Source organism: Equus caballus, chromosome 1 (genome assembly GCF_041296265.1).
Source record: "Equus caballus isolate H_3958 breed thoroughbred chromosome 1, TB-T2T, whole genome shotgun sequence".
In the NCBI taxonomy this organism is placed as follows: domain Eukaryota; kingdom Metazoa; phylum Chordata; class Mammalia; order Perissodactyla; family Equidae; genus Equus; species Equus caballus.
In genome coordinates, this window is record NC_091684.1 from 95,908,071 (window position 1) to 95,930,704 (window position 22,634).

At 53.6% G+C, this 22,634-nt stretch overlaps 1 protein-coding gene across 3 annotated transcripts in view; it reads left to right on the forward strand.

The window, feature by feature from the left end:
* Positions 1 to 22,634, forward strand: part of GRID1 (glutamate ionotropic receptor delta type subunit 1) — a 670,463-nt gene that overhangs the window by 135,939 nt on the left and 511,890 nt on the right. For all 3 annotated transcript variants that reach the window (XM_023648767.2, XM_023648771.2, XM_070265586.1), the window contains one exon: positions 15,463 to 15,747. In XM_023648767.2, the coding sequence (XP_023504535.1) occupies positions 15,463 to 15,747 (285 nt within the window). The remainder of the gene's footprint in view (positions 1 to 15,462; positions 15,748 to 22,634) is intronic.

Consider the following 22,634-nt stretch of genomic DNA (forward strand, 5'->3'; position numbering starts at 1 on the left):
GCACTGGCCGGCCCCTAGGCTCAGCCTGGCCTGTAACACACATGGCTGGGTTTCCGTTAGGTGCAGACCTGAGGGAGGGCCCCGTTCTCCTTTCCACCCTGATCCACTGTCCTCTGCCAGCTCCTTCCTTGGCACTTAGGTCCCAGCCAGCTCTGTCAAGTGTCTAGAGGCGACCCAGATGCTGACTGAGGGCTGAAGGGCTGGCTATACTCCCCCAGGGCTGGGAGGCACCGGCCTCCGGCCTGCCCTGCCCGTTGGGCCCTCAGCCCAGGTGTGGGGCAGGCAGCCAGTACCTCTCGGGAGGCCTAAGTTTTCGGCCTAACTCATGCTCGCTAGCTGGGGTGTGGGTGGTACCTGGCAAGAGACCCTGTGTTGCTGAGGCTCAGCTGTCCCCTCTGTAAAGGGGGATATGGCGACACCCTCCCAGGCCTGTGGAGGAGGCGTGTAAGACTAGCATGTGCTGCTAGGTGATGGGTGCCCCTCCCCACATCCTGCTGGCTCTAGGGTGAGGCCTGGGGTCTGTCCACCTACTTGCCCGCCGCTTTGTGCCTCTGGCTGACTCTGACCTCTGACCTGCCATGGCTCTGACTGTCCTCACTGCCCTCTGTCCCTACCCTGCACTCCCTGCCCTGGGTGCTGCCAGGGCTAGGAGTGGGAGGCGTCAGCCCAGGCCTCCTGTCCTCTTGCTGTGTCCTCTCTGGGGCCACCTTTCCAAAGGCAGGCTCTGCGCAGGCCCCACCTGTGCTCAGGAACCCTCCACGGCTCCCTAGTGCTCTTGGGATCAGAACAGAGCCCCTCAGCTAAGCAGATAAGACTCCACTGTGAACCCCCCTCCGTCTGTGTCCCCCTCACCCCAGCGTGAGCGGCCCCCTCCTGGCAGATCCACAGATACCATGTGTGTGCCTCGGCTCACGCCAGGCTGCCTTTTCTCTTAGTCCCTTTTTATCTGCGTTCTGCCCCAGCATCAGCTGCTTGTTGTCTGTGAAGCCCCCTTGCCACCCCAGGCCGCATGACCCCCCGCCCACACTCCTCCTGCCTACCATCCCTCCGTGGACACTGAACCCCGTCCCAGTCCACGCCCCAGCTCCCTCTCCAGACGACTTTTCTGGGACCTGGGCCCGGATCTGCCTCATGTCTGTGTTCCCACATGTGCTCCCGCTGGGCACACAGTAGGTGCTTGGAGAGAGTTGTGATGGTCTCTGGGGGGCAATTTGATTACCTGACGGGCAGGACCTGGCTCCCCATTAGTCTTCTTGTGGCTGGAAAGGTAATAATGGGAAAATTGAGTCCCACTGGTCAGGTTTCTCTTAAGCTCCTCTCTGGTTTATGAATTTTATTGCATTGTTTTTCAATTTTCTTCAAGCATCTGCTACTGTGAAAATTTTCGTTATCACTGGCAAAGACCTCCTCTTGTCTCTGCTGCCTGCCTATTTCTGATTTCTCTCCCTTCTGTTCCAAAGCACCTGGGAGATGAGATGGGTAATGTCCCTGGGCCAGCCGGGCTCTTCCTCACAGATCTCTGGAGGGAGCCATCCTCTGAGCTGGGCTCAGCAGGGCTGGCCTGAATGAATGACCAGGGCGGGGCAGGCCACGGCCGGTGTCCTGCGAGCTTTGCCTCCACTTCCATGGGAGACAAGACCAGTCCAGCCAGGAGAGCTGGTTTTGGGGGCTGAGCCAGCACCTGCCCCATTGCCTTCTCTGTTCTTGAGAGACCCTCAGGTGGTGGCCCCTGGGGGCAGGGGCACCTGCCTCCTCTAGACTCATTCTCTAAAAGTGGCACCATCTCTACGATTTTGGAGGCTGTGTGTGGTGCTGATGGCTGTTAGGATGATGACGAGGCGTTGGAAATCAAGGCCACGCAGGCCCTTGGGATGAGCGAGAAAAGCAGCTGCGGGCTTTGGCAGGTAGACGTGGGGCTGGGTGTCGGCCCCACTCGCCCCTCAGCTGTGAGCTGCCCCTAGGCACCCTGCTGGGGCATCTGCACAGGTGGGCAGCGGATGGCCTTGGGCCTGCCCGGCGCTTGCCTGGCCTGGTTCTGGGTTTCCCTGTGTTTTTGACCCTGGCTGGGCTGCTTTCTTCTCTGGTCTCAGCTCACTCCTCTTGCAGTAGATGATCGGTTAGCTGCACATAGTGGTGGTGGCTGAATGCTTCCCAGGTTCAAACTCATTTGATTCTCATTAGTGTCCTATGAGGCAGGGACTATGGTTTCCTTTTGTCGTTGTTTTGTGTTTTGTTTTTTCTTTGCTTGGTTAAGAACATTTATTACACAGTAGTGTCCCCCTCATCCATGGTTTTGCTTTCAACGGTTTCAGTTACCTGCGGTCAACCATGGTCCGAAAATATTAAATGGAAAATTCCAGAAATAATTCATTTGTTTTAAATTGCATGCTCTTCTGAGTAGTAAGAGGAAATCTCTGTTGTCCCACCCTGTGATGGGAATAATCCCTTTGTCCAGCATATCCACGCTGTAGACACTCCTGTCTGTTAGTCACTTAGTAGCGGTTTCAGTTATTGAGATTGCTGTCATGGTGTCACAGGGCATGTGTTCAGGTAACCCCTGATTTTACTTAATAACGGCCCCAAAGCAGAAGAGGATCGATGCTGCAATTAGGAAACACCAAAGAGGAGCCGTAAAGTGCTTCCTTTAAAAGAAAAGGTGAAAGTTCTCGACTTAATAAGGAAAGAAAAAAAATCACATGCTGAGGTTGCTAAGACCTATGGTGACTTTTATTACAGTATATTGTTATAATTGTTCTGTTTTGCTGTTAGCTCTTGTTGTTGATCTCTTACCGTGCCTACTTTATAAATTAAACTTTATCATAGGTATGTATGTTTAGGAAAAACGATAGTATGTATAGGGTTGGGTACTATCCATGGTCTCAGGCGTCCACTGGGGGGTCTTGGAACGTGTCCCCTGCGGATAAGGGGGGGACACTGTATCTGAGATCACTGTGGTGAGCCCACTTTTGAGGTGAGGCCCGGAGAGGGTGTGACTTGCCCAAAGCCACACGTAGCCAAAGACACAGGGCAGAGGTTTGAGTCCAGGAAGTTGAGTGCCAGAACTTGTCCTCTCACCCTGGGCTGTCCATGTTCCTGCGAGGGAAGAGCGCTTCATTTCTCTCTGTTCTAGCCCCAGAGGGCTGGACAGCAGCCTGCGCCTTCCCCCTGTGTCCTCGGCTGTCCTCTGCCCTGATGTGGGCTTCTGTGTAAGAGAGGCTGGGCAGGAGGTGCTAAGCACTCAGTAAGAGAATGAATGGAGGATGAATGGACGAGTGGACGCTTCCCATGGGGAGGGAGCTAGCATCTTAGAATTGATTCCAGATATGTTTTGTGCCAGAGGCTTTATTTTCAAGTCTTGTGTGTAATGTGGGTGCTGTGAGCTGTCCTCGCCGCCCTCCTCCCGTTTTAAGAAGCAGGATGCTCACGTTCTCACAAGTGACCAGCCCAGGCTCCTGGACGCTGTGACAGGGTGGGGCTTGGGCTGTGTGACTGCCGCCTCCCGGGAGGGATAGCGGTGGGCTGGGTGGACAGAAGTTCCTTTGTAAGGGACACATCAGGAATTTGTGGGGCTGCTGCCCCCACCGTTCTGTTCACAGTCAACTGTGGGTTTGGACCAGTGAGTGTGGACAACAGCCTGCTTGGACTTCTCCATGCAGGGACCACGGCAAGGATGTGAAGGACACGGCGGGACCCGGGTGGTGTGACCAGCTCCATCTGACACCACCACATCCCCCCTTCACCCCAGCTCCCCCTGGTCTCAGATGCATGTGATGAGCACTGTGGGGGTCAGTGTGCAGAGGAGTGAGGGAGGCAGAAGGTGGCGCCCCTCTCTGGCCATCTCCCTGGGCTTGGCTGAAAGGCATGCAGGGGCCTAGATGGCAGCCAAGCGGGGGCTGGCAGCCAGGCTGGGCAGAGTGAGGGCACAGCTGAGCCGTGGAGGGCTGGCCCTGCAGAGGCATGGGCACCCCAGATGCCTTGTGTGTGGGACTTCGTGCAGTCGGCCTCAAGGCTCTCGTGGAGGTTGGGTGTGGCTCTCCCAGTCATGGACTCAGAGACGGCGGCAGCATGGCCTGGGGCTCCTCTGGGTCAGTGGAGCCCAGAAGCTGCAGGTTCAGCAATGGCATCCTCCCCTTGAGAGTGGGCTCTCCCTGCTCCTGGTGGGCTTCAGGTCAGTGCTTCAATCCTCGTCCCCCCCAGGTGACAAGCCGGGGGGTGCCACAGAGGGCTGTATCCACTTATGCCTGACCTGCCCAGGTGGTGGAGGGGGGCTGAGGTGTGTGTGGGTGTCCCTGTGGATGCCCACCCTAGAGACGGGTCCCCAGGGTGGTGACAACCTATTGCCCTCAGGTTTTCCTGGGGAGGGCACCTTCCCGGGCTGCCCCAGTGATAGTGGGTGGACCAGGGCCAGCATTGTGCTCATCCAGTGTTGTCCTGTTGTTGCCTGTTCCCCGGAGGCACCTGGGTGTTCAGTCCCAGGCTGGGTGCTGAGGACAGAGAGGTCCTTAGGGGGCTCAGCTCAGGGGGTGACAGAGACCCACGAGCAAACAAGGATGCTGTTTGAGCTGCACTCATGTGTAAGGCAGGGGCCACAGAGACACAAGCTGTGTTGTCCTAACCAGGGGAAGAAGGCCTCTGGAGAGGGGAGGTGCTGGCACTGGGTCTAGAATGATGAGGGGACAGTGATGTGACCTTCCAGCAGGGAATGCAGGTGCAGAGGTTTGAGCCCAACGCAGCACAGCCTCCGGGACCCCTGCTTTGCCCTTGGAGCCCAGAGGTTGTCTGCTGGAAGTGGGCTTGCAGGCAGGATTAGTGCAACGTCGTGGACCTGCAGCTTGGCAGGATGGGGCTGTTTCTGTGCCCTCCAATTTTCCTGGAAAGGCCACTGGCCGAGAGGTGACACTTGCTCCTGCTGCACTAACCCCCTGCCGTGGGAGGAAGTGGAGAGCCTAGGGCCTATCGGGCAGGCATCCATGGTGCCTCCAAGCCCAGGATGGATGCTGGGAGCCGAGGCACAGATGTGGGGCTCTGTCCCTGTGGGGCGGTTAGTCCTACCCGGGGAGAGGCTGGTGGGGGGAGAGGGAGGTTTGCACATTTACACACATGTGCACACCCCCCCAACCCCCCTGCAAGAGAGAGCTGACTCAGAAAGTGAGAAGCAACAACCGAGAGAAGGAGAGCTAGCCAGAGAAAGCTAGAAACAGACCGCCATAGGTTGAGATGGACAGGGGGAGCTAGAAGTCCTCCTTCTGAGGGCCAGCAGGCTGGGCAAGGGGCACCCGGGCCAGCCTGGGGCCTGGTGTCTGCATGGCCTTGGATTCTGGGAGACAAATGCAGGTGGAAGGAGGGGAGAGGCGGAGCAGAGTCTGGCCCGGGCGGCCCGGGGATATGGGAGGGCTGAGGTCAGGCCCTGTGGTCTGGCCTGTCTATGGATGCACGTCCGACTTTGGCCTCTGGTTCGTTTAGCTCATTTAATCCTCATGCCAGCCTTAGAGATGGGCACTGTTATCAGCCCATTTGCAGGTAAGGGACTGAGACTCAGCCAGGTTAAGTGACTTGCCTGAGGGCACACAGCTATAGCAGTGGCCCTGCCTGCCTCCTGGGCGCTTAAGCCTGTGTGCCCAACTTGGAGGGCAGAGCCAGCTCGGGGTTTGAGCCCAGGCTCCCCTGTGACCTGAGGTGCCCCCCTAACCTCCAGTCTCTTCTCCTGTGCCTCCTGTCTGGAATGGGGGAGCAGTGCGCACTTCCCAGGGAGGCACGGGGTTCAAGGATTAGGCGGATGGGCCCTGCCTGGCGCCTGGTGGCCTTCTGTGGAAGGGGCTCCCTTCCTCCCCTCCCTCGGTCTGGGGAAGCAGACGGGCTGGTCCTCGCCCCACCTAAGCACTGCCACAACCTTCCCCTGCTTCCACTCCCACTCTACACAGAGCCACAGCACTGTCCTGGGTACCTGGGGTTCTTTGGCTCCAGCCTGTCCTGGATGTGGCCACACAGGGGTGCCCCAACTCCCTTAGTCCATGTTCTGGGACAGCTGAGCCCCTGGAGAACTCCCTGTGCCACCTGGCTTTCCGTCGCTGTCCTCTCTGAGCCAGTCTGCCTCCTGGGCTGAGGCCCCAAGTGGTCCTGCCTCCAGGTCCCATGGACCCAGCAGCTCTCAGATCTGGCTGCTTGTCACTCCCTTGCCTCACCAGATCCAGGACAGCATCACTGCTTTCCCCCAGGTTCTCACTGTTCTTTTCTTGCCTCTAAACAACCCCTCCTTCTTGGGCAGAATTAGAGGACATGAATTTCCCAGGGCCCCCTGGCTCATCCACGTGGGGATGAGATTCTGGTCCAAGCCTAGGAGGCCTCAGAGCCCAAGATCTTTCTTCTCATCGTGCTGCACAAGGCAAGCCCTGCTATTGGGCAGGCAGAATGTTCCATGACATTCAGGACTCACTCCTGACATGCGCCCCATCCCATGGATTCTCTGGGTAACTTGCTTATCTTGATGCGCTGATGTTTCAAGTGATTACCTTAGTATGTGTGCATCTGTGCTTTCACTTACTCATTCCTTCACCCAACCTCCTCACATCATCTCTGTATCAGGCCCTGTGCCTGGAGATACAGAAAGCTGTGAAACTCAGTTTCTTTTCTTGGGACCTTAGGGATTAAGCATGAAGCGGTATACTATATACTCGGTAGAAGTATGCTAGGATAAAGTACTCTGGGACCTGTAGGGAAAGGGATGACTAATTTTACCTAGCAGGGGCAAGTCCAGGAAAGCTCCATAGAGAAGGAGAAATTTGGGATGGGTCTTGAGGGATGAGTAGGAGTTTGAAAGGCATAGTAGAAGAGGAAGGGCATTTCAAGAAAGGGGAATCAGCAGGTTCAAAGTTAGAGATGAGTGCAGGAATGGTGATGTGAACAGAGAGCATGGGGCATGTGAAGGTTGGAAAATAGACTGGTGCCATGCTGGTGTGTGGTGTTAGGAGGTGGTGGGTGAATGTCACAAATTGGACTTTGACGCCCAGGCAGTGGGGAGCACGGCAGGTATTTTGGGGGTGTGCTTGGTGCTGAACTTTGGCCTGTAGAGTGGGTTGGAGAAGGGATAGCTGGGAGGCAGGGAGACCACTAGGCTGATAGAGGATGTGGGCAGACATCGGGGGTGACATTGAGGTGGGGTGAGGGGGAGCCCAGGAACAGACGTCTGGGCTCAGGGTGCTGAGAGTCTGCAGGAGGTCCTCGGCTGCTTTCGAGGTTCTCCGTGTCTCCCAGGACTCATCACTGTCTTGACTCAACTTGTACAGTGTAGGCTTCTGTGTGAATCCCGGCCTGGATGCCTGGCGTTCCATTGGCGGAGCAGTCAAAGTCATTAACGAGGAGCTGGAGAGCTATAAATAAGCCAGCACCATCCCACCCCGTGTTCCCTGGGTTTCCGGTCTCCGGGAGCAGATTCTGATTCATTAATTGGCATAAAGATGAGGCCCCAGAGATGGGCATGGTGCCGCCAGCTCTTCCCCACCCTCCTGCTTGGCTCTGTGCATCCTGCTGCACCAGCTGCCCACAGTCCATCATCCTGTGGGACCCTTTGGCACTGCTTCCTGGGCTGGGCTGAGCATGAGGGCAGAGGGGCGTGGGAGCTCCCAGCCTGGAGATGCTCCAGGAGACACGCCCACCCAGGGCTGCTGCTGCCCAGGCCAGGCCTTGGGCCCAGCCAACTTTCCTTCCTACTGTCCCCTTGGCATCTCCCAAGCTTTTGGTGATACCCTCTTTACAGTGTGGATCCTGAATTGTGGGATGTGGCTTTCCTTTTGGGAGGACGTGAGCATCGCGGGACCATGGAAAGTTTGAAAACTGTCTCTTGCCTGTGAAGCATGGACATCAATAGCGCTTATCTGGCAGCATTGTTAGGAGTATTGAATGGTTCATTGCTCTGCTCTGCCTTACGGGGCGCTGGGCCAGGTGCTGGGAGGGCAAGCAGCATGCAGGTGCTTTTGCTCACGGGCTCCTGGTTCAGGAAATGAGACCAGCCTGCAGTGGCCACACAAAATAGTCCACGATTGCCAGTGTTGGTGGGTGGGATGCAGGCAGAGTAGGGTGGGGGAAGATTGGGGTCGTGGAAGGTTCTCTTGAGGGAGTGATGGTTACCCGCAAAAATCCAGAATGAGGAGTTAGGCAGACAGATGTGGGAAGCTAATGTGGACTTTAAGCAAGGACAGCACAATCTGGTTGGTGTTTCAGGAAGGCCACTCCACTGCAGTGTGTAGACTAGGTAGGGTGTAGATTGGGGACTGGTTGGGTATGTGTGGGTCCCGTGGGGAGGGGATAGTGGTTTAGACCAAGGTGATGGCAGTAGAGATGGAGGAAACTTAACAGATCCAAGACATAGTTTGGAGAGAAAACATCCAGGACTTGCTGAAGGCTTGGGTGCAGAGGGTCAGGGAGAGAGAGGGTCAGCAACAAGTGGGTGCATAGGGCTGCCCCTTTACTGACCTTGAGTGACCAGGGGGACAGAGTCACATCCCAGGGAGCTCAGTGTTGACACGTCAAGTGGGAGTTGCCAAAGGACTCACCAAGGGAGACCCCCTAGCTGGGGTCAGGAGCTTAGAGGAGGGTTGTGGGCAGGAACAATAATCATCAACAGGTCTGCTTATTTTACTTTTTTTTTCTTCTTTTTTTTTGCTGGGGAAGATTCATCCTGAGCTAACATCTGTGCCAATCTTTCTCTATTTTGCATGTGGATCATCGCCACATCACGGCTGCCAATGAGTGGTGTAGGTCTGCGCCCAGGATCCAAACCTGGGCCACCATAGCGGAGCATGCTGAGCTTAACCACTAGGCCACGGGGCCAGCCCCTGGTTATTTTTTTTTTACACAAGGAGGGTTGATAATTCTGTACAGAGAGGACATGAGTGATGGCTCTGGGTCTGGGAGAAAGCAAGAGGTGGGAGCATCCAGAGCTCATGAGCAGGGCCAGCCTAAGACAGGGGAAGCTTTCTTCTTCAACTTTCACAGGCAACTTTCAGCACAGATGCAGGTAGGTGTGAAGATGTGGCAAGAAGTTGAGTGATGGCTTCTGTGTTTATCTATGGAGAATGAGGCAAGGTCATCTGTTGAACTTGGGGGAGAAGTCTGGGTGGTTTGGGGAGGATGGGCAAGGGAGGTGGTGGAGAGGGTGCAAGGTGAATGGCAGGGACAGCCCTGTTGAGGTGGGTGACAACCTAGCCAGGGTCACATGTGGCCATGGATGTGGCTGTCTCTGACTCTCTGCTGTTTGCTCAGTCTTCGCTGTTGTGTGGAGAAGTGGGTGGGCAGGTGGATCCACCCTGGATTGACCCTGGGTTGGGCTTTTAGCAGCCGTGTCTGTAAGGAGAGAGACGAGAGTGGGAGTGAGGGGGTGAGGGAGTCTGCAGTAGAGTGACTGTCATGTCAGACAGATGGACAGGAGACTAAACTGGATTAGGTGGGAGTGAGGAGTACACGCAGGAGGAAGTGAGTGGGAGAGCTGCTTAAGCAGAAGGTCAGCAGACAGGTGCTTATCCAGTCTGCTCTGTGCTCAAGAGGGAGGCGAGGCCTGGGTGACCCTCCCCATTGGGTGCCCGTTGATGGTGGGCAGCAAGCGAGGGGTCAAGGTGTTCCCGGGCCGGTGCTCCAGGGCCGGAGCTCCAGCACACACCTCTGTATGGCCCTGCCACCCATTTCCTCCAGTTTGTGGTTTTGTTTACCTTTTGAACATCTTAATAAAACATGAAGAAATGTTTTTTCTCTATGGATCAATAATTTACTGTGAGTTATGACAATACTAAATTTGGTCAATTATTCATCGACTATAAAGTATTTATAAATGCTACCTTAATTTAAAGCATTAGCCATTAGAATTCAAATATTCATAAAGCCGGTACCCACTTAAAGGAGGCAAGGAAGGGCACAGATAACAAGGATGGCCCGGGGGAGGCTGAGGGCTCTCGGCGGTTAAGATTATTGCAGTAATGAGGTGGCCCCGGGAGACTGGCTTGTGGGGCAGGCTGAGGTGCAGAGTGCTTGCGGCTGGTCTGGCGGACCCCCTGGAGAGCTCATTCCTTCTGGGAGGGTAGGGCTGAGCCGGGGTCTGCCTTCTGCTGCCTGCTGAGGCCAGTGGAGGCTTGCCAGGCGTCCCTGAGGCGAGAGCATCTCCACCAGGCTGCTTCCACCCAGGAAGAGCGCCCTCTCTTGCCTCGTCCATCTGGAAAAGTCCTATCATTCTTTAAGGAGCTACCTAGAGGCCAGGCAGCACATGAGGTTAGGGGGGCTTGGAGCGTCAGAGTAGCAGGGGCCACACAGGCAGATCTTGCCTGTTTGGGGACCACGCCTGGTCTTCCGGGAGGAACAGGTGTGCCCAGGTATGATGCGGTCGGGGCACCAGGTGGAAAGGAGGGCTGGGATGGTGGTGGCCAGCGTCATTGCCAGGAGGTGGCACGGGCCTCCTGAGGTATTGTTCCCTCCAACCTTGGCCTGAGAATTTTCTAGCACTCCTCATGGGCATGGGAAAGACTGGGCATGGGTCAGTGGTGGTGCCCAGCGTCACCTCAGTGTCTAAGGGCGCCTCTCTTATCTCCAGCAACCACCTGCAGGCACTGAGTTACTTGATGAGCCAAGGATTTGCCCTCGCAGAGAGAGGCCTTGTTTCTGCTTTCTGGCTCCTTCTCCAGGGCATGCGCTGTGGGGAGCTGCTCCAGGCGTTTCTATCCAAGGAAGGGTTGGGTGGAGCCAGCCCCCTGAATCCTGCGCTCTGTCGCTGCTGGCCACCATGTCTTCCTGGGATTGACTACGGAGGTGCCTGGTGGTCTGGTTCTGATGCTCTCCTAGCTGTTCACTCTCTGGCAATGTGGTCTTGGCCAAGCGTCCAGCCCCCTCTGTGCTTCAGTTTTCTCACCAGGGGATCAGAGAGCTCACCTGGGGAGAGGGTTACAGAGATCCTCTCTGTCCTGTGATGTGGCCAGTGGTATGCCCGGCCCATCCTACCCTGAGAGTCCCGTGTCTGGGGAAACCTGGAGCAGCAGAATGCTGACATCTCAGGGGCAGCTGGTGGGAATGTGATTGCGGGCTGTTGGGGGATGCTGGCGGAGCCCCATGCATCCTCTTGTCTGGGATCAACCCCAGCTCTGAGCAGCTTCCTTCTTCCCCATTCCTTGGAAGCCATTGAGTGGCTCAGAGACCTTCGCAGCGCCCCTGTGCTCTCCTAGGCCACCAAGCTCGGGGAAGGGGCCTCAAAGCTGCTCATTACATTCATCCTTACTTCTTCCTGGCCCGGCTGATGAGCCATTCTCAGAGAGCCCTTATCAATCCATCAAGCCTGCATTGTTATATTTAAGAGAGAGATCAGCTTTATGACCACATGATATTGGAGGCAAAGAATTATAACAAAGGCTGTTATCTTCTGGTGAGCTGCACAAACACCTCTAAGCTGGAGAGGCAAGAAGGGTGGTGACTTCTGCGTTCCTCCCACGCGCCAGGTGGTGCGAATGGCTCTTCATGTACAAAGACTTTTCATGGAATATACTCAACAGCCGTGTGAAGTGGGTGCCATCAACTCTGTCTGACAGGAAGAAACACAGAGGTCCAGAGAGGGCCAGCCCCTTGGCCGGTGTCCCACAGCTTGTAGTGGCAAGGCCTGGATTCAGACCCGGGGCAGTAGGACCCTGGCACTGGGGTCCAGCATCTCTCTCCTCAACTGGGGCATGACTTGTGTTACGTCCCATCCTGGGGATGAGCACGCAACCTGGATTGAGCTAATAGCTGATTTGGCTTTGATCTGATATATTTTGATCTTATTATTTTTATGTGAGCGGCCTCTAAATAACCATCATTTCCACAGTGCCCCAATTAGCAGGCCATTCATGGTGGATTGGAAATCGACGTGCATCAGGCCCCTCCATTAGTGCCTGCGAGAGGCTTCCAGCCTTAATTACCCACTCTGTTTACCGAGGATGCCGGTGGGCGGCTTGAGGAGCTTGTGTGGCGCTGCAGGTGGCTGTGTGGGGGATGGGTCAGTGGTACCCACATCCATCGAGAGGGCTGTCTGTTGTCACTGTTTCTTGGCATCTGGGGCATGACTTGCGTGGGGACATTGATGGGGAGATGAGGTTGCCCAAGGAGACAGGCAGGACATGGACATCTCTTTAGCATCTTTTTGTGCATAGCACGGGGTTGGCACTTGGGGTCCATGTTCTCAGTGAGGGCTCCCAGAGCTCTGCTGGGTGCAGATTCTTATCCCCATTTAATGGAACATGGGGGTTCAGCAAGGAGGCATGCCCACAGCCGCACACGGGGGCTGATGGAGGAGCCCACACCCGAACTTGGGTCTGTGAGAGTCGAGTTCTCCTTCCTCCGCCCCCAGTGAGCACAGGCCCGGCCAAGAAGCTGATGTCTCTGGCTGTCAGCAGGGCTGGGGCAGGGGGGCCAGTCAGGCTCTTGTCTGTTCCCTGGGCACATTCCTGCTGCCCGGCCCTGTGTCTGTCACCCTGCCCCCCTCTCGCACGCTGCTTTCCCCCATCTCTCCTGGTCTAAATCCTTCTCTTCCTTTGAGGCCCTGACACCAACCCCTCAGGAGTTCACCTCCCTCTGGGTCCCAGAGGGCTTCCTCTTTCCTTCTCACAGGCCGAATTGTGGGGTCTGTCTCCTTGGTGGATCCTAAGCTCCTCAAAGATGGGGCCCGTGGTCACCCTGCTCTGCGTCTCCCTCCCTCGTCCTCAGTGGAGGGGTTTGCACATAGCAGGTGTATTGAGTGTGTGAAACACACAGGAGGGAAGGAACCAGCCTGTGGTGAGCAGTGGGACTTGTGTCCAGATGGGGAAACTGAGGCTCAGAGAGGTTCAGTGACTTCAGAACCTGGTGTTTATGGAGTGGGATCAGGGACTGCCGTCAGAAGTCAGGTGATGACCTGGGAGGGAGTTGAGGGCGGGGGGTGAGTGACAGAGAGCCGAGACCCAGCAATGGCCACAGTGAGAGCTCTTGAGGCTGTTGACGGCTGGCACCCAGGGCTGGGGTTCCTGGATAACTTGATGCCCAGCGATGTACAGTTTATTTCATAAGGTTCCTTTTTAAAGTTACAAATGCAACGCACTGGCGTTAAAGAGTGTCTGTACGAGAGAAGAAAGAGAAATCCCTTCATTACGGAACCTTGACTTTTAGTGCTGTGTCTTGCCTTTTTCATAAACATGCTTTCTACTTGTTGTAATTCTACCAGTTGTAATCCTGGTGAGCGTATACTTTTGTGTCCTGGTTTTGTCACTTAGCCACCTCTCAGGAGTGTTTTTAGACTGGATGGCATCTCAGTACAGCCCTGACTGTTATTTGTCGTGTGGTCTCACAACTCGTTATGTGGAAAAGGGAGGCAATGACGCCTACCCTCCACGATGTCATGAGAGTAATGTGAATTTGTGTATGTAAAGTACACGACAGAGGGTTTGGCACAGAGAAAATTCTCACAAAATAGTCCCTCCTCCTACATAGCTTCATACTTATCGATTATTTTCCTTTTCTAAAGGAATTATCTGTTCATGACACGACATTTTGGCAAAATATGAAAAAGAGGGAAAATCACTCCTAAACCTCTTCTAAAATGCAGTTAGTTTGGACTTTTTGCAACAGTTCCTTCTGGTCTTTGTCTCATGCCTTTGAGTTTTATTTAACTGAAATCATAAAATACTTAGAATTTTGTATGATTTTCACATAACTTTTTTATGACAAGCACGTTCCCGTGTTATGGTAGTATCTTCATAAATAGTTTTAAAGGCTGCATATGCTTTCAACAAATGGAGCACTTTTATGACCACTCACCGATTTGCATGTTTTAAGTCATTAGCAATATTTCAAGAGTATGGATAAGTGTCTTTGGAATGCGTTTGGAGCTAAAGCCATTCCCGTGGTTTGGATGGGTGCCCAACGGGGAATTATTGATGGAGGCTCTTTGAGTGAGCCTGCAGGCATCGGGAGCCTGCAAGACTGCCCAAGGGAGACTGACTCCATCTCCAAGGCTCTTGGGAGCCGCCCAAGGGCTTTCAAACAGGAGCATGACACGATGGGATTTCTGTTTAGGAGAGAACTTGCTGGCCGTGTGAAGCCTAGATGGGAGGGGCTGGAGCATTTGGGTGCCTGCGTGATTCCCAAGAGACACTTGGGAGAATCTCTTGTTTAACCACCCCAGCCCCTGTCTTGTGTTTAGAGGCCAAGGGTGCGGCAGGGGGAACCACGGGCGTCTGAGTTATCATCCTGCTGATGCTCATCAATGTGCGAGGCGAGCATCCTCGCTTGGGGAGCACCTCACCTTTGGTGTTTGAAAGTGTGGAGGGGTCTTCCTCCTTCTGCACCTTCCCCGCTTCCCAGGCCTTGCTTCTTGGGGTTGCTTCCCCTGCTCTCGTCTCCTCCTCTCAGCCTTGTCTGAGGCATTGCATAAACCCAAGGGCTCTCAACCGAAGGAACCGCGTTGTCAAAGTTGTTCAAAAGTCTGCCGTCTGCAGCAGATGGCCTGCTGACATTCACAGGCTGTGTTTGGAAACCGCATCTGCTCCCCCACATTCCTGCCATCACATAAAGCATTATTAATAAATGTTTGCTTCAAAATTGGTGCAGTGGGTTGCAGTGTTGGGAGGTGCATCCTTTCTGCCAATTGGTCTGGTGTCCCCAAAAGGTGGAAGTGCGTGGGCAAAAGGGGCGCCCCTCGCGGTTGCTGGATGACTTCGAAAGGCGAGCCCTGAGTGCAGCCACCCTAGAAACGGCTGCTGGCGCCTCTTCCCACTCCTCCTCTGTGCCCCATAACTGCCTGAGCTGCGGGAGCGTCTCCCTGTGTTATTGTCAAGTGGCTTTTGAACAATCCTGGGCTTCTGGAACCAACTGCTTCATCTGGGGTTTGACCCAGCATTTTTATGATATGCATCAAGTCGACTTGGCTGGAAGACCTCGAGTTTCTGTCTTTTATTTTTGCCTGCAGCTGGGGTCCTCTGGGGTAAGCGTCTTCCTGGCTTTCCGATGTAATTCATTCCGGAATCTTCAGTCCCAATCAGTTCAGTTCAGCCAACAGTTGTAGAGCACATAGTGTATTCCTGGCCTGTGGCCTGGCTTTGGGGATGCACAGATCAACAAAGTGAGTTCTTGGCTCCTAAGGGGCCCACAGCCCGGGTGGGAAACAGGATGGCTAATTTAGCAGTGCCCATTTCTGCTCTGCCATCCCTCCTTGGATAGTGAAGGGCAAATGATTTTGCCTTTGCTGAGCTTTGTTTCCTCATCCGTTGAATGGGCACGAGATCGCAGCATCACTGAGGGCATCTGTGAGATGGTACATGGGAGAGCCGCTGGCCTGGCGGGGGATGGGTTCTCGGTCCCTGGAGGGAGGCGGTGTTTCTTGGGGCCTCCTGGCACGAACTGCGGGGCATGGGCCGTGTGAATGGAAGTGAACGCCGCATTGCCCTCTTACTGACTCCTTTCTCTCTCTCTCCCCTCTCTTTCCAGCCTGTGACCTCATGACCCAGGGGATTTTGGCCTTGGTCACGTCCACCGGCTGCGCGTCTGCCAACGCCCTGCAGTCCCTCACAGACGCCATGCACATCCCACACCTCTTTGTCCAGCGCAACCCAGGGGGGTCGCCACGCACCGCCTGCCACCTGAACCCCAGCCCTGATGGCGAGGCCTACACGCTGGCCTCCAGACCACCCGTGCGCCTCAATGACGTCATGCTCCGGCTGGTGACAGAGCTGCGCTGGCAGAAGTTTGTCATGTTCTACGACAGCGAGTATGGTGAGTTGGGCACGGGGCAGGGGCAGGGGCCGCTCTGGGGCTCCAGTGGAGGCATGGACGGGTGCTGGGGGACCTGTGAGCTGGGCCGTCACCCGTGCTGGACGAGCACTTTGGAGCGGGTCCGGTGTAGACAGTGGTTGGTGGTCTGAGCTGAGTGGCTCTCGAGGTGGTAGGGCCCCACCTGGAGCTTCGTGACTCGGGGAAGTGCTGCGAAAACAGATCCGTAGACAGAGCTAAAGTTGCCTAGCAACAACACCTTATCATGACAGCTGAAGTTTGAATCGTCTTAGAGTTTTCAATAAAATATTAATAAACTGCTGGCAGGGATCCGAAGGGCTGCGCGCAGGCAGTGGTGGAGGCCGGCCAGCGTGTGTCCTCCTGGCAGCCCCCTCTCCAGGCAGTGCCCCTCACGCTGGATGGTCGCCTGGCTTTCCCAGCTCCTTGCCTCCCTCTGCCGTGGTCTGCACTCAGTTTCAGTGTCTCAGGTTGGGACAAAGGTCAGAGGGAGGGACTCCCTGAGTGCCATGGGGGCAGGCTGGGGTTGTGTGGGGCTGGGGACACTGGTGGTGGCTGGACATGACTTCTCTGAAGACCTTTCATATGAAAAAAAAAAAACACCATAATTTGCTTTTTAGGAAACCAGAAAAATGGGCTTTGGAGAAATAGGTTCAGATTTCCTCATGGCAGCTCTGTAAAACACCAGCCCCAGGATAAGACGGTTTCTGCATTATGTGGTTGTTTCCTTTTTGAAAGAAGCCAGGATTTGAACCCTGAACAGGTTATTTCATCTCTTTTTTTAAGGTTGGCCCTGAGCTAAGATCTGTTGCCAATCATCTTTTTTTTCTCCCCCTCCCCAAAGCCCCCCAGTACATAGCTGTATATTCTAGTTGTAGGTCCTTCTGGCTCTGCTATGTGGGACGCCGCCTCAGCATTGCCTAATGAGCGGTGCTAGGTCTGCGCCCAGGATCCGAACTGGAGAAACCCTGGGCCACCGAATTGGAGCATGCAAACTTAACCACTCTGCCACAGAGCTGGCCCTATGTGTTTTTTTTTTTAAAACTTAGTATTTTGAGATAATTGAGATTCACATGTACTCTAGAGAAATAATACAGAGAGATCCCGTGCACCATTTACCCAAGTTCCCCAATGGCAACATCTTGCATAACTGTCATACAACATCACAGCAGGATCTGACACTGACGCAGTCCGTGGGCCTTGCTCATATTCACCAGTTTACATGTACCTGGGTGTGTGGAGTCACGTCTGTGCAGTTTTATCACATGTAGAGTCATGTGATCATCACAGTGAGGATGCAGAACGGTCCCCCTGAGGTCCCTGTGCTATTCTTTCATAGCCACAGCCACTCACGTTACGTGTCAGTAAAGGGTGTGGGGGCCTGGTGAGGGTTGGCAGCCCCATAGCTGGGCCGGGATAGAATGAAATGGGCCCTCAAAAGTCCTGCTTTTGTCTCTTGGGGAAACACTTCCTTTGCCAAGAATGTAACTAAGAAGAGAAATCAGCATATGTTTGCATTTGCCTAAATACTCTGCTTCTCCAAGACCGTAATGTCGTCCTCAGCTCTTGAGCAAATATGCTGCTTGGAGTCTTCCAGGAGGAACTGAAAGAGCAAACAGTCACTGTGTTGAAATAAAGATGAGGTGGGATGAGGACGAGGGCGGCCCGGGGCTCCGGGCGCTTGAGGTGGACTCTGTCCAGGACCTGGCCTCTCCCTCCCACCCCTGCTCAATCCCTGGCTCTGGGGAAGAGTTGGAGCCTGTGTCACAGCCCTGAGGAGCCCACAGGGCATCTCCCAGGGGCCCAGCCTTCTCCTGAGGACCCTTTGTGCTTGTGGGTCAACCCTGACATAGGATCTACTCTAAGGCTGGACGCTGTGGGGAGTTGTGGACACTGCCAGGGCTGGAGGATGCTGTGGTCCAGTGTCTGCAGGCCCTTCCCACCTCACTTCTCTTGCTACCTTTGCTCCCCTTCTGCCCTGGCCTCTCGAAACTCTTCAACCCCTGGTTCTCCTCAAGGCCTTGAGGTGGGTTTGGTGGGAACCTCAGCCATGGGAGGCAGGTATCAGTTCTCCAGCCTGCCCACTCCATCTGGGCTCCTGTAATTCTTACAGACTGAATGACACCTGATGGCACTTGCTCAAACTCCTTGTTTGCTTCTTATTCTACCCCTTACCACCACTCAGCTCAAGAATCAAGTCCTCAAGGAAGGATGCCCTGATCCCCACCTGTCTGCAGCCTCTTCTCTTTCCCATGGAGCTGGCTCCTTGGTTACATGATCTCGCAGACACACATCTCCTTCCCTCGGCCTGTGCTCAGCATATCCAGACATGCTCAGGAGGGCTAATCCTTGAGGAACACTTTACTCCCCTCCAAGGCTGTGAGCTCCAGGAGAGCAGGGGCCATGTACTCTCACTGCTGTGTGCCTGCTGCTTAGCACAGTGTCTGGCACAGAGTAGGCTCTAAGAAATTGTCACTGGGGATGAACCACCTCATTTCTGAGGATGTGGAGTTTTCAAACAATTTTCGCAGAAGACAAAGTAGAAATGGGAGAGAGACAAGGGCTCAGCACGGTCTGACCTCTGAGGTCGGGTAGGTGGCTAGGAAACACAGGCGTCATTCTGTGGACGCGCTCTCCTGCCCCTCCCCTTTCCTCTCCCACCCAGAACCACCAATCAAATCAAAAAGTGCGCCCCTCTTTTCTGACATGGACGCCTTTGCTCCCTTTGCTGGGGTTGAAGTGAGTTTGCAATCAGACTGGCCTTTATCCGTAATTTCATAGAGATGCAAGGTGACCAATGCCTTTCTGGTGGACCACAACAGGTGACTGGGTGGCCTTGAAGGCTGTGTTGGGCAGGATTCTGAGGCTGTATGTGGACTCAGCAATAGAAAGTGCGGGAGAGTGCTCTGTGCAGGAGAGAGACTGATTCAGATCTGGAAGGTGGGGCGAATCCAGCACCTGGGAGCCGCCATTCCTTCGGCTGCCGCTGTCCAGGGTGCTGACCCATTTGACTTCAAGCTCTTTGGAGGCCAGAGCTCTTTCATCAGATTCTGTGCACAACCTTCTGCTTTTGCCTGCCTTGGTGACCAGACCCCTGATTTGACAACCTTTAGGGCCAGGTTTCTTCCCCAAGACGTTCCCTATACGACTTTTACCACGTCAACTCCTGCTACTTGTCCTGGCCACGTTCCTCATGCACAGCCCGACCTCTCCTGTTTTCCAACATGCCTTGTGTTAGGCAAGCTGAGACTGTGGATCCCACGTGTTGTTTGATGCAGCACATCAAGCCCCAGGAGTTTGGGGTGTGGATGCTCCATTGGCATGGCTGGCATCGGCCTGTCTGAGGGCTGTGGGGAGATTTATGTTGCTGATACGCCCAAGACAAATGGTGCCTCCAGAGCTCCTCAGGGCCCCTCCTTCACCCCACCTCTGCAGCACTGGCTGCAATTGAGCCCAATTAAAAAGCAAATTGAGTGTAAAGACTGTTTCATTCCTTCCAAAGTCAAACACAAGTGGTTTGGGGATAGAGGGGCTTTTTTTTTTTTTTTGGATGCTGGTTTGCCAGTATCTTTACATACATTATTTCGTTTAAGCCGTTCCATAACTCTCTCAGGTGGGATTACCGCTGCATTTTACAGATGAGGAACGTGAGGTTCAGAGAGGTTCTTTTCGACTTTAATGCCCATACACTTAGCCAAGACGCCATCCTATTTCTGTAATCTGAGGCTCACTAGGCTCCAGCTCCCTTTCTCTGTCTCCAGCCATGAAGAGTTGATGGAAAGAAGGAGGGAGAGATGGTTGGGAATGGACTTGGCATGCCCCAGGCTGCTGTGATCACTCACTTTAGTGAATGTCATACATAAGGTCCCACCCTTGCTGGGCGAGGCCTGATCCTTTCTCACTTTAAACCCAAGAATGACCTGCCCTGGGTGGAGCCTGAGGACTGAGCATTTGGGTCAAGAGTCAAGGGCCAGAGAAGCAAAAGTCTTGGGTCCTAAGACAGAACTTGGCAGAGGGGCAAGAGAGGAGTTTGTATGTATATGGTTTAGAAAATGCAAGATGTGCCATTTGGTAAAATTCCATCGAAAATACTTGTATGCTTGTTGTGACAGTGGGAGGAAAAATAAAAGAGAAGCTGACATTTGGGAGAGAAGAATCTGTAACATTAAAATACCAAAAGTTTGGATTGAACAGAACAGAGAACTTTCTGACTTGCCACTTCAAATTCTGGGATATTCATTTCTGTGTTGGGGGGTGGGGTGGGTGCTAGAAGCTGCAGCGATAATTTCTCTCCAGTGAATACATTTAGATGAGGGGTATAGTCATGATAGGATCTTAGAAATCATTGACTCATTCATTCAACAAATATTCACTGAGTCCCCACCACATACTATTATTTTTGCTAGGCATTCATTTTAGATGAAGAAACAGATGGCTGGAGTAACTTGGCTAAAGTTGCACAGGGCTGGGATATGAAGCCAGGACCACAGGGCTCTTTCCTCCATAGCATCTCTGGGGTGTGGTAGTCCCTTCTTGACCTCTGGGGTAGCTTGCAGGCCTGGGGTGGGTTGGGAGCTGGGATTCCACAGAAACAAAAGCTCAGGGCTCTGCATGAGTGGCCATTGTCTATTTGTGCTAGTTTCGAAATTATTTACACGTTTACAATGTATATGTTAAGTTAAAAGAGTAATAATTGAGTGAACTCCCACGAACCCACGCCAGTTTAAAAAATGAGAAAGGAGCCCTTGTGTGTCCCAGTGCTATCGCATCCTCCCCTGTGGAGGGGACAGGACCACTCTCCTGATCGTGGGTTAACCAGTTTCTTGCTTTTTCTTATAGTTTGTTATACAAGCGTGGAACCTTACATATGTATGGTTTAGTTTGGTCTCTTTGTGATGCTTAACTATGTGGAATAACACTTCTCTACACTTTTACGATTGCTTTTTTCACCTAACATAAGGTTTTTGTGATCCATTCATTTGATGCAGGTGGGTATATCTAATCATTTTTTACTGCTGCATAATATCACCTGATTTATTATCCATTTTGTTGTTATGGGCACTTGGGTTGTTTCCAGGTTTTTGCTATTACAAATAATGCTGATAAGGGCATTCTTGTGTTTGTCTTTTGGCGTTCATGCGCAAGAGTTTTCTGAGGGTGTATCCTCAAAAAAAGGGGCAGAATTCCTGGACCCTTGGGTCTGTGCATGCTTCACTTCCTTGGGTCATTCTGAATTGTTTTCCAAAGCATTCCTACCCAGTTACACTGCCGTCTACAGCGTACGAGAGTTCTCCAAGCTGCCTAACCTCACCAACACTTGGTGTTATTTTCACTTGTAAGATTTTTACATGAAATGGTATCTCATATGATTTTAATTTACATTTTCCTGATAACAGATGAAGTTGAGCATCTTTTCATATCTTTAGGGGCTCTTTTTGTTTTCTCTTCTCTGAAATGCCTGCTTGTAGTTTTTCATTTTTTTGCCCATTTTTTAAATCGAGCCTTTTCTTTGGTCCGCTAGGTGTGCCAAGTATCTTCTTTCAGTTACTTGTATTGTTGTCAGATTTCTTCATCTTTTGTATGGGTAGCGCTTTCTCCTGTCTCACTCAAGAAATCCTTCCCTGTCCACACGTCACAACGATGTTCTGCTGAAATTTCACTCTGCGCTGAGAGCCGATCTTGTCTTCCTGGCTGGGTGTCCACAGCTGGGTCCCGGTGCAGTGCGTGCCTGGCTCCTCATGTTAGACCACTTCTTCCTGAAGTTGTGACCTGACATTCCTCTGCTGACACTGCTCTGCTCTGGCCTGGAGGATCATCTTGTCCTTGGTGGTGATTACATAGCCTGTGGCAAGATGGTTAGGGAGAGCTTCCTGGAGGAGGTGACATGTAAGCAAGGGCCTACAGGACTGGTAGAAGATAGGCAAGCAAAGGGCTCTGGAGGGCAGAGGGTAGGAAGAGTGTCCCAGGTGGAAGGAAGAGCATGCTGGAAGGCCTGGGGGCAATGGAGAGGGGGAAGGTATGTGGGCAGTGGCCGTGGGTGAGGCTGGAGCTACCGGCCGGGCAGGCCTCAGAGGTCTCGCTGACGAGCTCAGAGTCCCCGGAAATCCCTGGAGGCTGTACCTTGCTACCTCAGGTGGTACCTTTGGGCCCTATTCCTAATGCCCAGTCCAGAGACCTGCAGGCAGACGCAGGACCTGGGGGCTTGCATCTCCAGAAGGCTCTGTTCCTTCTGCCACCTGTGTCCATACTCACTGGCTGCATAAGAAAGGCAAGAAACCATGATCTGACCGAGGACAAATGCCAGGCCTGGAGGCCAAGCCAGAGGCAAGGCCTGATCTTCCCAGGTGACCCTGGCAACCCAGGGGTCAGTGAGTAAGAGCTCCCATCTCTGCAGCCCTCCCTCCATGCTGGGCCCTGTGCAAGCGCTTTAGCTCGCACCAGCTCACGTCATCTTCCAGCATCCCCATCCCCATTTTACAGGTGAGGAAACTGAGGCTCAGAGAAGCAAAGGGACTTGCTCTTGGTCACATGGCTGGAGAGTGGGGTCTGGCCAGGTCTGATTCCCAAAGCCTGTGTCACAGCTCTGCTCATGGCCTCCCAGTCCTCGTGGCAAAGCCGTGGGGAGTAGATGGCACAGGTAGCCTCTTCATGCACGAGGATTTATGGAAGCGTCATTGGTAACAGCAGAAATTGCCAACGGCTTAAATGTCCATCTGTGGCCAATTGGTTAAGTATATTATGGTATGTACGTTTAATGGACAGCTCTGGTTCTTTATGTGCTAAGAGGCAGGTACTGTTAGCTGACAATAGCAAAGCAAGCACGGTGGTGTGGCGTGTCGTTGTGCAGAAGCAAGCTCCTGTGTGTGTATTTG